The 14,945-nt window shown below is 31.7% G+C and overlaps 1 protein-coding gene across 1 annotated transcript in view; it reads left to right on the top strand.

Moving 5' to 3' along the window:
- Nucleotides 1-14,945, top strand: part of BRWD3 (bromodomain and WD repeat domain containing 3) — a 124,740-nt gene that overhangs the window by 98,012 nt on the left and 11,783 nt on the right. The window contains exons 29-39 of the mRNA XM_081278037.1: nucleotides 302-363; nucleotides 466-621; nucleotides 1,328-1,448; nucleotides 2,816-2,941; nucleotides 3,237-3,315; nucleotides 5,309-5,365; nucleotides 6,404-6,544; nucleotides 7,384-7,458; nucleotides 12,366-12,509; nucleotides 13,967-14,130; nucleotides 14,498-14,595. Of these exons, the coding sequence (XP_081134163.1) occupies nucleotides 302-363; nucleotides 466-621; nucleotides 1,328-1,448; nucleotides 2,816-2,941; nucleotides 3,237-3,315; nucleotides 5,309-5,365; nucleotides 6,404-6,544; nucleotides 7,384-7,458; nucleotides 12,366-12,509; nucleotides 13,967-14,130; nucleotides 14,498-14,595 (1,223 nt within the window). The remainder of the gene's footprint in view (nucleotides 1-301; nucleotides 364-465; nucleotides 622-1,327; nucleotides 1,449-2,815; nucleotides 2,942-3,236; nucleotides 3,316-5,308; nucleotides 5,366-6,403; nucleotides 6,545-7,383; nucleotides 7,459-12,365; nucleotides 12,510-13,966; nucleotides 14,131-14,497; nucleotides 14,596-14,945) is intronic.

The raw sequence follows: 14,945 nt of genomic DNA, 5'->3' as shown, positions 1-14,945 counted from the left end.
AACTGTTTTCACCTGAAAGATATTTGCTTTCTTTTCCCTGGCTTAATAGTGAATATATGCTCATTTGGAACAAAAGATAAATAAAATACTAGGAATAGGCTTACTAACCACTAAGTTTCATTTTGGTGCATGTTTTCTCTAGCAGTGGATTATTATTATCTTTACTTAAACAGAGCTGAACTTTAATGATTACTATGTTTCCCTTTTCTAAATTTCACCCTCCTAGAAGTTATGCAAATTATACTAATATATGAATGGACGCACTTGTAAACTTAATTTTTATCTCATTGTTTTTCAATAGCTGGGACAATAATGAGAGAGAAAAGATGAGTCCCTGGGATATGGAGCCAATTCCAGAAGGAAGTAAATACGCTTTTAAAGTCAAATTATAATTCTTTTAAAATAAAATTACTATAATATGATATTAGACACTAATCATTTCTAATTTTTCATCTTAATACCTAGCTGCCTTTCCAGATGAAGTTGGTGCTGGTGTTCCTGTTTCCCAAGAGGAATTGACTGCTTTGCTATACAAACCCCAGGAAGGAGAGTGGGGGGCTCATTCCAGAGATGAGGAATGTGAAAGAGTTATTCAGGGCATAAACCACCTTCTTTCCCTGGGTATGGTAAATGCAAAAATAAATAAATAAACAAACAAATAAATAAGACAACTGAAGGAAGCTAAGCTGAGCAGAATTTTAAGTTGTATAATAGGAAATGCATTTTCTTACTGACACTAGTTTTGATATTAATATTTTTTATGGTGTTGGGGATTGAACCCAGGGCCTCACACATGCCAGACAAGCACTTTTCCACTCGGCTATATCCCCAGCCAAATATTAACTTTTTGTATGCTTGGTCAAAATAATGACTGATAAATATTTTCAGTATTCTGGGGAATAATATTGAAGGCAGGCATGTAAGTGTCTTTTTCTTTCTTGAGTCATTTTGACTCTCTAGCTGCTAATTTCCTGAACCTGATCTTGGATGGGGTTCCTTGATAAAGATAGTGTGTGAATAATGTATTTTACCCACATGAATAGTTATGTTTTCAGAAATATATTATTTAAAAAGTTTTGTTGTTTTATCCAGAAAAGACTTAGCAGTCTAAAGTTCAACATGGTGCTCCTTTAATTTTGTTTTCTTTTACCTGAGTTTAACTAGTGTTTTGTGCATGATTCATTGATATTATGTCAAATAAAAAGAAAAAGATACAATTGAATCATCATTGTTTTTGAATTTAGAATTTTGCCCTTATTTATTTATTACTGTTAACATTTAATATTAGTGTCTTTTATAACTATTTTTGATTTTGGTAATTTTGTAGATTTTGCCAGCCCTTTTGCTGTTCCAGTGGATCTCAGTGCCTACCCCTTGTATTGTACTGTAGTTGCTTATCCAACTGACCTCAATACCATCAGGCGGAGACTTGAAAATCGCTTTTATAGGTTTGTTTAGTTTTATTTAAAAATCCAGTTTTATGTCTATGACTTGCTTTTTTGAGATCGTGTTTTTGTGGTATTAAATAATCATCCAATGACTCACTCTAAAATTTCTTCTAAAACTGTGGAACACCAATTTTCTTTTATTTAATCGGTTTCCACTTTTCCAAGGTGAAAAGGGTATAGGGAAGGAAGACAAAGAGGAAAACATGGGTAGCATGCATAATTAGGTTGTAAAATGAAAAGTGAAGTTAACTTAGTTTATTAAAGGCAAATTAGATGTTTTATGGATTCATCATAATTAAGATGCTACAGAAAGCCAGGCACAGTGCTGCACACCTGTAATCCTAGCCATTCTGGAGACTGAAACAGGAGTATTTCAAGTTTTAGGTTGGCCTGGACAACTCAGAGAGACCCTGTCTGAAAATTAAAAATAAGTAAATAAAGAGGACTACAGATGCAGTTGAGTTGTAGAGTGCTTACCTAGAATGTATGAGACTCTGGGTTCAATCCCAAGTACTGAAAAAGAAGAGAGAGGGGGAGAGGACAGGGAGAGGGAGAGGGAGATTGTACATAGATATAGAGCATGTCTAAATCTTCTTTGGGGCATTAGGTAGTAGTTAATTAGGTTTAATAACCATGTAGTAAAAGAACCAAGTTACTTTTTCCTTGGTTTTGGTTGGGAGGGGAATGATTATGGGAGGTTTTGGAAGATAGTTCTTTGTTCTTCTCTATTTGAAGTCCACTTCACCCTAATCTTAGTATCCCATGAACTGGTTAGTCTGCCTCTTATAATTAAGAATTGAATGTATTTTTACAACATTTTAATATTATTCAATACTAAATATTATGAATAATCTGTCATTCTGTATAACCTGGTTTATTTTTTTCTTTGTCCCCTTCTTCTGAAAATGAAACATTATTTTGTCTTTATCACAACACACTTTTGTTTGTTTGTTTTTTATTGGTTGTTCAAAACATTACAAAGCTCATGATATATCATCTTTCATACATTTGACTCAATTGGGTTATGAACTCCCATTTTTACCCCAAATACAAATTGCAGAATCACATCGGTTACACACTCACGTTTTTACATAATTATCAAATCACTCTTTACCCACAGTGTCCTGGATCAGTTCTCTTCTAGTTTTAATAGGCTGTCTAGTATTTCAAAATTCCCTCCTGTGCTTTTAATCCTGAAATTGTTCATCCCTTTTTTTAGCCTTCATCAGTTACATATTTGAGACATTAATATATTGGATCTCCTTTGACATAAAATGATTAAGTGCCTACTTTTTCTGTTGCTTATTCTTAGAATGTAGTTTAAATGTATCAGACAAAGGTAACATAGGATATTTTTTCTTTTGTAGGAGAATATCAGCATTAATGTGGGAGGTGCGCTACATTGAGCATAATGCTAGGACTTTCAATGAGCCAGACAGTCCTATAGTTAAAGCAGCCAAAATTGTAACTGATGTTTTACTTCGATTTATTGGGTAAGAAGCATTTGTTTCCTTCTAAGAGACTAACTTACAGCTTTTTAAAAATTATTGAAATGGCTGGGCACAGTGATGTAGATCTGTAATTCTAGGTACTTAAGAGGCTGAGGCAGAAGGATTGCTGCCAGCCTCGGCAACTTAAGAAAGACATAAGCAACTCAGAGAGACACTTTCTCAAAATAAAAAGGGAAGGGGATGTGGTTCAGTGGTTAAGCCCCTCTAACTCAATCCCTGATACCAGAAATAAATAAATAAATAAATAAGTAGAAATGTATTTTGACTTGTTTCTTAGGGATCAGAGCTGTACTGATATACTGGATACTTATAATAAAATTAAAGCAGAAGAACTAAACAGTACTGATGGAGAGGAGGTAAGAATCATAGTATGATAAATAGTAATGAATTCATTTTCTGTTATTTGGAGTATAGTAAGTGTCATACATAAATATTACAATTGGCTGTAAGCAGTAAGCAGTAAAAGATTTTTGGAAGCTGACTGTTTTTTGTCAAATCACTTGTTTTTTGTCAAATCACTCTTTACATTGCTGGATCTTGGGGGAAAGACACTGGCAGAGTCTGCAGGAATCTATATGCAGGTTTCCATCTATTATCTCTCTCCTATGAGGTCATTCTCCTAGAAATGAAAATGAAGCAATCTATATGTTATTAGATGCTTAGTCCTCAAGGATTTTATTAGTTGCTAGTTATGTAGAAACTAGCACATACCAAGATTTCAGATTCCCAGGAGAAAGCAGGTATCTAGCACAAATCACATTGTTTATACCACCTCCATAATACAGGAAATTTCCAAATGTCAGCCATGGGCCAACCATTTAAGTGAAGCCCTGCTAAAGACATATTAAATGCTTTGACCTATATTCAGATGGACTATACAAAAATATAATCATGCTAGAGGGTTTAGTCAAGGTCAGGAGGCCAGTCATCCTGTATAACTCAGTGGGTTTCAGTGAGGAGAAATTAATACTTTATTTTCTGATCCTTAAAAAAAATGACAAAGCACTCAATATTTTAAAAGAATATCTAGTTGATGAAAATTTGATTAGGGGTTTTATTTTCTATGCATTGTATGTAAAATATTAAATTATTTTATAATGATAGATTAAACATCTAAATATTTAAGTTTCATGAAGTTGTAGCTTTATTTATTTCTATAAATTTCTAAATATAAAGTAGTCTTTGCTGAATAAAATGGAATTTATATTCTCAACAGAATTTCACATATGTGTTTCCTTACCAATCATTGTTCCTAACTTACATAAAACCATATTTGACCAGAGTTTATGATAGAAACCAAAACAAGATAAGAAATTGGAATAATATTGAAAACTGGTAATTCAAAATTTTTACTGGAAAACAGTTCATCCCAGGGAGAAATGACTCAATTATGCTAGATCTTATTGCAATGGCATGTGATATTTTACATGTTTATTTTGGTGTGTGTATGTGTGTGTGTAGTATTGGGAATTGAACACAGGGCCTTATGCATACTAAGCAAGACCCTATCTCTGAGCTACATCCCGGCACTTTTTTTCCTTTTATGAAAGTATCTGACTATAAAGCATTGTATTATTGGGGTTAAATCTTATTTTCATAATAATAAAAAGGAAAACACGATACATAAATTAGATATTATCCTCTTGAAAGCCAAGAAAAGTTTATCATTATCATTCCCTCTATTTTCTCTGACCTTTTTCATAAATGTATTTTAACATAGGATTTGATGTTTCAAGAATTTCTTGTCAAACTAGCACTACTTGGATTAGGATAGATAACTAAAGTAAAATATAATTTAACAGCTTTGTTTTTTAACTACTGATATTAGAAAGGAATATAAATAGTTCATTAGTTACTTTATTAGTAGCTCTTAACCTATGTGCTTTGCCATCACCAGTGGTATAGGCCTTGACTACAAACTATCCCTCAGGGAGACAATTAACTGAACCTATGGCTAAGTAAAAAGTTAAATTTCCCTATAGAAAAAAGATCTATTTCTTGAAATAACAAATAATTGATTATGAGTATTTTCTAATTTTATTAAGTGAACATGTCATCTATAATAAAGTTTTATAAGAAATACTAACACAGGTAACAACGTTCTCCAGTCACTACAACTTTTCTGTTGTTTCCTTTTCTAATTTGAAGAGAAACCTTGTTAAGTTCTCCCAATATCGTTTTCAAATTATTCACAGTATATTGGCAAAGTTTGGGGTAAGTCTCCCTTCAGCCTTTGTTTTGTTGCCTGCTCCACTGAGGAAAGTTGATTATGATTATATTTGCCATTTACTTGTAGGTTTCTAGTTTGTAAATCTTAATATCTTCTCATACTTTCCTCTTTTAACTTAGGATACAGAAATGGTTGATTTAGATTCAGATGGTCCTGGTACTTCATCTGGAAGAAGGGTAGGTAACTAAGTGAACTACTGAGAAGAAACATTTTCATACTTACTGTGTCAGAGATTCCAAAGAGCAATTCCACATTGGAGAGTTGCTAGAAGGACTCTTGGTACTAAGGTTATAGTTTTACTCATGGCTAAGATTTTTTTTACAGTAACTCAGTATGCATACATTGCTGGATCATAGGGGGAAAGACACTGGCAGAGTCTGGAGGAATCCATGTGCAGGTTTTCATCTATTATCCCTCTCCTATGAGGTCATTCTCCTAGAAATGAAAATGAAGCAATCTGTATGTTATATTAGACGCTGTCCTCAAGGATTTTATTAGGTACTAGTTATGTAGAAACTATCTAACTAGTATATACCAAGATTTCAGATTCCCCAGAGAAAGTAGGTATCTAGCACAAATCAAATTGTTTATACTACCTTTATAATAAAGGAAGTTTCCAAATGTCAGCCATGGGCTAACCATTTAAGTGAAGCCCTGCTAAAGACATTAACCTCAGGCCTCTCATGTTAACTCTTTTCTGCATATTTCTTCTCCATGATAATTAGACATGAAAGTTATTCTGTAGAAAGAACAATATCCTTTAAAATATTGAAAGAGATCATAACAGAAGGCAGCAAATTATAAGATCGGAATATCATGGCCATAAAAGATTTAGTTTTAAAAAATTGTCCTGAACAATTGATGGTGTCCTTGTCAAGTAAACTTGACTATCAAGAAATATTAAATCTATAAATCTATTAGCTTTGTATAGGAAAAGCATTCATTTCTTCTCTTTTTTGTACTTTATTTGAGATTCAGGTTTTTTTAAATAAAAATTCAGAATTCTAGAATCTTGCCATTTCTACAAATGCAATGTCTAGTGGTTTTATCTTTTTTTTGTTGTTGTTTTGTTTTGTTTTCAGTGAGAATGGTATAAACTTTTAAATAGTGGCTGCTCTTTTTTATACAAATATATTAACACTAGGGATACATGAAAAAGTCAGTGAAAAGTTAAAGGCATAGTCTTTAGATATAATTCTATTAAAAATCTATAGGTCAAATGCCGAGGCAGAAGACAGTCTTTGAAGTGTAATCCTGATGCTTGGAAAAAACAATGCAAAGAACTTTTGAGCCTCATTTATGAACGTGAAGACTCAGAGCCATTTCGACAGCCAGCTGATCCTCCTCCTTTGCCAGTAAGCATGCATTTGTTTAAATAATTGCCAATATAATAATTTTCCTTAAATGTCCATGCTAGCATCTAGATAAGTACAATTTCCCCCTTTTTTCTTTATTTCCTTCCATACTTCTATCTTTAAATTGTGATTAGTCATGACTTTTTTAAATGGCTTTCATGTACTAGGTACATAAATTATTATTCATTTAAAAACCAAATTTGAATAAATTTCTTTGCTATTCTTTCCTGCTTTTATTTCAGATATTTCTTGAACGCATGTTGGTAATTTATGATATACTTTTATTCAGCGTGAATACTTAATTACATGTCAGTCCTATTTAGTTTATAATAAACATGGTCACTAGAGTAGCCAACATACGAATATTACTTTTCAACAAACATTAAAAACATGAGAAAGTAGGTTATAGGATTTCTCCTCTAGGAATGTATCAAATAGTTTCATTAACTTTTATTAAATAACAAGTCTTTTTTAAACTTTTTCATAGAAAAATATGGCAATATTTCAGAAATACATCAGAGCATCAGCTAAGCTTAACAACCATCCATATTCTCTGTATTCATGGGATTCAGTTTGGAAAGGATATTTAAGGAACAATATCATGTTAGATAAAGCTCATTTTGTTTTTTGTTTTTAGAGAGTTTGGGCAGAACATACTAGTCTTATTTTTTATAGCAGAAAATAATGGTGAATGCAGAATTCCTTCATATTAAAGTACAACCTATAAAATATTATTTCCATTTTTGGATTTTTTAGCCTTAAGTTATAGTTGTATTACAAGACCTGATATTTTTGTAGTGGTGATCTGGGGGGAAAATGCATGATCTTTACCCTAATAGGGCCATCAAGAGCAAGAAGGAGAATCCTCAGAGTCAGTTGTTCCAGAAAGACAACAAGATCCATCTCTTTCTGAGGTAGGCTTATTTGCCTTTAAAAATATATACACTGGTGGTTGTTTTGTATGTGTTTTTTTAAAAAAATACTATGCCCTTTGTAACTTGTTAAAATTGCCTTCTAATTCTGTTTTCTTCTCATATTTGTTCATTTTTTATCTTTAATTTTTATTTTTAACAGTTTCTTAAAGTTGTTCCTTATAGTACCCATGTAGATGTTTATTTGTTTATATAGACTAAATTTAATTCAGCAGAGTAGAAAACATCAATTACACAATATGATTTTGTCTGTAGTGCACCTGATTATTCCCCCTAGGAGTTAATTCAACAAGCAGGCTGAGTCTGGGTTTAATAGTATTACAGAAGTCCCAAAAATTGCCTTTATAAAAATATTAGTGTTTCATAAACCATGTTTTGTGAGAATATTCTTTTGGACTTTTTTCTGATTTAAAAAATAAGATAATACATTTAGAGCAATTAAGGGTTCTCATTCTTTGGAAAATGTTGTCTTCTCTTATTTAGAATACATTTTCTCTGGCCCTACTTCTGGCTCTTTTAATTTCTTCTTTAAAGGAAATGTGATTTTACTTTTTAATCCCTCTAAGTAGAATGAGGGTTCTAATATTGACTGTGAGTTTTACTTCAAAACTTAAATATTGAGGATTATAGCATATGTATATAGGTATAAATACCAAATACTATTCCATATGATAACTCTAATATTAGCTAGACTTGAAATCTTTTAATTTAATATGGAATCTTCCCTTTCTCCTAAAAAAATCAAACTAAATTCTGAACTTCTAAGCCAGAGGATTTCAGATGAAGCAAAAATAACACATTGATTAAAAAATAAAAAATGCACAAAGTCCTGGGTTAAATCCCTAGCACCACATACAAACACAGACACAGATATCAAAAAGGAGAATCAGAGGTGTTGCTCAGTTCTACAGAGCATGCCTAGTGTTCAAAAGACCTTGGGTTTAATTCCTGGTATCCTAGTACTACCCAAAAGATGAAAAATAGAAACTAACACCTGGAGATTAAATAATACACTTTTGAATGATGAATGGATACAGAAGAAATTGGGGGAGAAATAAAAAATACTTAGAGGTAAATGAGAATAATGAAATAACATATCAAAATCTCTGTGACAGGGCTGGGCTTGTGGCTCAGCGGTAGAGCACTCGCCTAACGTGCGAGGCCCTGGGTTCAATCTGCAGCACTTCATAAAAATAAATAAATAAAAATAAAGTTATTGTGTCCAACTACAACTAAAAAATGAAAAAAAAATCTCTTTGACAGTATAAAGATCATAGCATTGAGCTGATAAACTAAAAGAATAGAAAGATACCAAATAAATAATCTAACATCTCAAGGCCCTAGAAAAAGAAGAACAAACGAACAGCAAAATCATTAAAAGACAGGAAATATTAAATCAGAGCCGAAATCAATGAAATTGGGATAAAAAATACAAAAGAGCAACAAATCAAGGGGTTGATTTTTGAAAAGATAACCAAAATTTATAAATGATTAGCCAAAATATCAAGAAGAGGAAAAAACTCAAATTATCAAAAGTCCGAGATGAAAAAGGAAATATCACCCAGAAACTTAGGAAATCCGAAGGATCATTAGTATTATTTTGAAAATTTATATTCCAATAAGCTAGAAAATCTTGATGATATGAACAAATTCCTAGAGATATATGACCTACCCAAATTGAACAAGGAGGATATAGAAAACTTAAACAGATTGATTTCTAGTAATGACATTGAAGCAACAATCAAAAGCCTTCCAAAGTCAAGGACCAGATGGATACTCAGCACTAAGTTTTATGAGATCTTCAAAGAAGAACTAATACTATTCTCCTCAAATTATTTCATGAAATAGAAAAGGAAGGAACTCTGTCAAATTCATTTTATGCACCCAGTATCACCCCGATACCAAAATCAGACAGATACATCAATGAAAGAAAACTTCAGACCAATACACCTGATGAATGTAGATGCAATAATGCTTAATAAAATATTGGAAAACTGCATAAAAACACATTAATAAGTTAGTACACTTGGGCTGGGGATGTGGCTCAAGCTACCGCTTGAGTTACGTGCTCGCCTGGCATGCACAGGGCGCTGGGTTCAATCCTCAGCACCACATAAAAGAAAATAAAGATGTTGTGTCCACCAAAAACTGAAAAATAAAAATAAATATTAAAAAAATTCTCTCTGTGTCTGTCTCTGTCTCTCTCTCTTAAAAAAAAGTAATCAAATGGGTTTCATCCCAGGGATTCAAGATTGGTTCAGAATAAAGAAATCAATAAACATAATTCACCAGATAAATAGACTGAAAGATAAGAATTACATGATTATCAGCATTTGACAAGGTACAGCACCTGTTCATGTTTAAAACAGTAGAGAAACTAGGGATAGAAGGAGCATACCTCAACATTGTAAAAGCTATATATGACAAACCCAAGGCCACCATTATTCTTTTTTTTTTTCAAAGAAAAGTTTGCTTTTTTATTATATTTATTTTTAGTTATAGGTGGACACAATATCTTTATTTTTACGTGGTGCTGAGGATCGAACCCAATACCTCACACATAGTAGGCGAGTGCTCTACCTCTGAGCCACAACCCCAGCCCAGGCCAACATTATTCTTAATGGAGAAATCTCAAAAGCATGTTATCTAAAATCAGGAACAAGACAAAGATGCCCACTTTTACCACTCCTATTCAACTTAGTCCCTGAAACACCAGTCAGAGGCATCTGATAAATAAAGAAAGTTAAAGACATATAAATAGGAAAAGAAGAGCTCAAATTACCTCTATTTTCCAATAACATGATCTTAGAAGATCACAAAAAAACTACCAGAATAGTTCTAGAATTCATAAATAAATTCAGAATAGTGGTATACAAAATCAACACCCATGAATCAGTCACGTTCTTATATACCTTATATATTATATACCTTCTGAAAAAGAAACTAGAAAAAGTATCCCATTCACAATAGCCTCAAAAAAATAAAATACTTGGGAATCAACCTAACAAAAGAGGTGAAGGACCTCTAAAAATGAAAACTATAGAACACGAAAGAAAGAAATTGAAGAAGACTTTAGAAGTTGGAAAGACCTCCCATGTTCTTAGATAGGCATAGTTAGTATTGTAAAAATGGCCATATTACCAAAAGTGCTATATAGATTCAATAGTGATTTCCATCAGAATCCCAATGATGTTCTTTATGGAAATAGAAAGAACATTCATGAAATTCATTTAGAAAAACATGAGACCCAGAATGGCCAAAACAACCTTAGCAAGAAAAGTAAAGTAGGAGACATCACAACATGGGACCTCAAGTTATACTGCAGAGCTACAGTTAAAAAAAAAAAAAAAAAAAAAAAGTATGGGCACCAAAAAAAGGTATGGAGAATAATGGAATAGAATAGAAGACACAGAGACAAACCCACATAATTACAATTATCTGATACTTGACAAAGGTGCTAAAAACATACATTGCAGAAAAGATAGCCTTTTTAACAAATGGTGCTAGGAAAATTTAACCTCTTTCTCTTACCCTATACAAAACTCAAAGTGGATTAGAGACCTAGGAATTAGAAGAGAAGAAAATGTAGGACCAACACCTCCAACATGTCAGCTTAGGAATAGGCTAAAAATTTTTTTAAAAGGCTAGTTTTTACATTTAAAAAATCATAAATGGAACCACTATTTGACCTAGCTATTGCACTACTCACACTGCTCAGTTTATATCCAAAGGATTTAAAATCAGCATACTACAATGATGCAGACACATCAATATTTATAGCAGCACTATTCACAGTAGTTAAGCTGTGGAGCCAATCTAGGTGCCCTTCAACAATTGAATAGATACAGAAAATGTGGTATATATACACAATGCAGTTTATTCAGCCATAAATAAAAATATAATCATGTCCTTTGCAGGAAAATGGATGGATCTGGAGACTATCATGCTAAGTAAAATAAGACAGTTCTCAAAATCCAAATGTCAAATATTTTCTATGATATGTGGAAGCTAACCCAAAATAAGGTGTGGGGAGGAAATAAAAAAGAATTGAAGAAAGATCAATGGAGTAGACAAAGGGGAATGAAAGGAAGTGAAGATGGATGGGACTGAGAAAGACAGAATAAATCTGGCATAACATTCCTATGTAAATATATGAATATACCACAGTGTATCTCACCATCAATTACATCCACTAGACACTAATTAAAAGTAAAAAACTATGAATAGCAGAAAGATCACTATAGTAGTAGGATGAGAGCAGGGGAGGATAAGGGGACCGAATATAAGAACTGGATAAGAATAAATTATATTCCATGTCTTTATAATTATGTCAGAATAAATTCTATTGTTATGTATAACTAAAAAGAACCAATAAAAAGGAGACAAAAAGTACAGAGAAAAAGAAATCGAGATCTTCAGTTGCTAATTACTCTTCAAGTAAAAATGTCCTCATAGCTGGAAAACTTTGGAAATACATAGCTAATTTGTATAGTGGAACCATTTATTTATGCATGCACAATTCCATCTTCTCTAATTAAACAGTTGGCCAAGTGTTGGAAGTTACATCAGCCTTTAAGCAGGAAATTGAATTCCATATTGTGGACTCTGAAAATAAAGCCAGTGACTATGTATTTTATATTCTATGCCTTCAAAATAATGTATGATTAAAGACTGCGTTGGTAGTATTAAGGCTCTTCCATAGACCCTACATTTTTTGTTATAAACCAAATTATGGTTTGGAGCTGGGGGAAGGTAGTTGGCAGGTTGAAAGATGATGTGTTCATTTCATGGTGGATTACATTGGTATGTAATGCAAATCTCCGTCCAATGTATTATTTACTATTGTTATGTAGTTTGGATATTTAAATGTAATACATTATTCTTTGTAGGATTATCAAGATACACCTATGGACTTCAGCACTGTGAAAGAAACTTTAGAAGCAGGAAACTATGGTAGTCCTCTGGAATTTTATAAGGATGTTCGCCAAATATTCAGCAACTCCAAAGCTTATACCTCTAATAAAAAATCAAGGGTATGAAAAACACTATTAGATGGGTTAATTAAGCATTTAATGACATACATAACTGGCAGTTTTCTTCCAACATTTTTGAAATTGCTAATTAAGTATTTACTACACTTCTGACATAGTTACTGCGATTTAGTTTTCAGTATCTTCTCTGAAATGTGTATTTTTTATTATGCATACATAAAGTTACATTTAACATAACCATACTAAAATGAAGCACATTTTTCTTTCTCATATCTACCTTTTCTTTAGTCTTTAATAATACTTACACCTTCCAGAGAAAAGAGAAGGAAAGAAGAGATATAAATTTGAATGCCCTTTAATATATCCAATAAATTACTCATTAAATATAATGGTAGTTGATGGTATTAATTTCTATAAAACTTTTTGATTAGCTCTGAATGTTTATGTTACCTTTATTATAAGAAACAGTGAACCACGTTGGGAAATTTTAACTGTTCATTCATACTCACATATAATAATACCTTATATTTTGACAGAGCTTAAAATATCTTGAGGACAAAAATAATAATAATATTTTTTGTCTGTTCACTGGTATCTCATTAAATTTTAAGTGAGTTACATAGTATGTATATTTGCCCATTCATTCTAAATTCTGGAGGCATAGTTTTTTTCACATTTTCTTTTTATCCTTTAATCATGATTATTAAGAGTGATATACAATTTTTTGTAGAAAGTTTGGGAAATACAGAGAAGTAAAAAGAATTATGTCAAATCCTATTGGCATGTATAACTAAAAAGACCAATAAAAATGAAAAAAGAAAAAGCAATCAGCTGTATAGCTCATTTTTTTGTTTACAGTTAATATTTAATACATATACTAAAAATGTTTCTTATTAACACATATCCTCACATATGTTTATGTATTTTAAACAGTAGGTTTTATGTTTTAGGATCTTTATTATTTATATGTTATAACTCTGTGAAAAGAAGATTTTCAATGGTATTCTATTTTTGTGGTTATTTTATATTATTTAACCACTGCCTGTTGCTAAAGATATAGGTTTTTCCAGTTTTTTACTTTATCTGAATAATGGTTATGGCTAACATTTTAAATATCCTTGAACATAATTTTGCATTCAATTCCCTAATATTTTCATAAGACACATTTTCAGAGGTAAATTTATTAGCCAAAGATATGCATAATTTTATGTTTATGGTACCTCTTATAAATTGTCCTTTAGAATATTACTCCAGATAAAATTTCCTCAATGTTTGATTCTTTTTTTCTATTCTTCAGAACAACTAAATATGTGTTTTCAAAATATTCATTAATTTTGTTGTGAAAATATGTCTTGTTTTTTTATTCTTCAGGAAGAGTTTCTCAAGTAAATAAATAAAGTGTATATTTGTTTGAAATGATTATGCTGATATTGGTCCAGACATATTTGTACCATTTTTTTACATGATTAAAGTAATTGGTAAAATTTCTGCCTTTTCAGATCTATAGTATGACACTTCGACTATCTGCCTTATTTGAAAATCATATTAAAACTATCATCTCTGAATATAAGTCAGCAATCCAGAGTCAGAAGAGGAGAAGGCCACGGTACAGAAAACGTCTCAGAAGCAGCAGCAGTTCCTTATCTAGTACTAGAGCTCCTAGGTATATTATACTGATGCAGCATTCATTTTCTGGTTTCAGAACATTTTGTATGTATACCTCATTTCTCAAAGTTTATAAATAGTTTGAGGAAATCCTAAGTGGTCATTTTTCCCAGAACTCTTGTTTCTGAGTAAGATGGATTTAGTAACCAAAGCATTGTTTATGTGGATTTTACTGTACCAAATTCTTTAAGAAAAATTATTAAACAAAGCTTAAATTTGTCAAATTACAAATTTGAATCAATTCAAAGCTTGAATTTGGGGATATTTCCTCTTTAGTCAACTTAAGCATTTTATAGCATACTATCTATCATTATTTGTTATTAACAGAAAAAAAAATGTTCTTCATCACATATTTTTATTTACAGTCCAAAAGGGAAACAGAAACAAATGAAGTTGCAACCTAAAAATGACCAGAATACCTCAGTGACTTATGCCAGGACTAGTTCTCCTTTCTCCTCTCCTGGTAAATATGTTTTTTTACTTTAGTGTTCTGTATCTAAATTAATTATGGATATTAAGGATATGGAAGAGGTAGCACAGCTTTTAATGAAAAAAGGAATAATTTTGGATTTAGAAAAATGTGTTTTATTTCTAGTTCTGTTTGCTTAGCAGTGTGGCCCTGGATATAGGCCACATAATTTGATTAGTTAGACAGATACATTTTAATGGCTCTTAGTTTGGGAATTCTGTGACTATATGATTTTTACTATCTATACTATTTCAGAACATTCATTCAATATTGTTGGAGATGATTTCCTTGGAGAAGATTTATCTGATATTTTGTGCTTGACAGAATGATAATTTGTCCTGAAA

The sequence above is a fragment of the Spermophilus citellus genome, assembly GCF_964194105.1.
Source record: "Spermophilus citellus genome assembly, chromosome: X".
Taxonomy (NCBI): domain Eukaryota; kingdom Metazoa; phylum Chordata; class Mammalia; order Rodentia; family Sciuridae; genus Spermophilus; species Spermophilus citellus.
The sequence above is the reverse complement of the archived record's forward strand: the minus strand, read 5'-3'. Positions and strand labels throughout refer to the sequence as shown.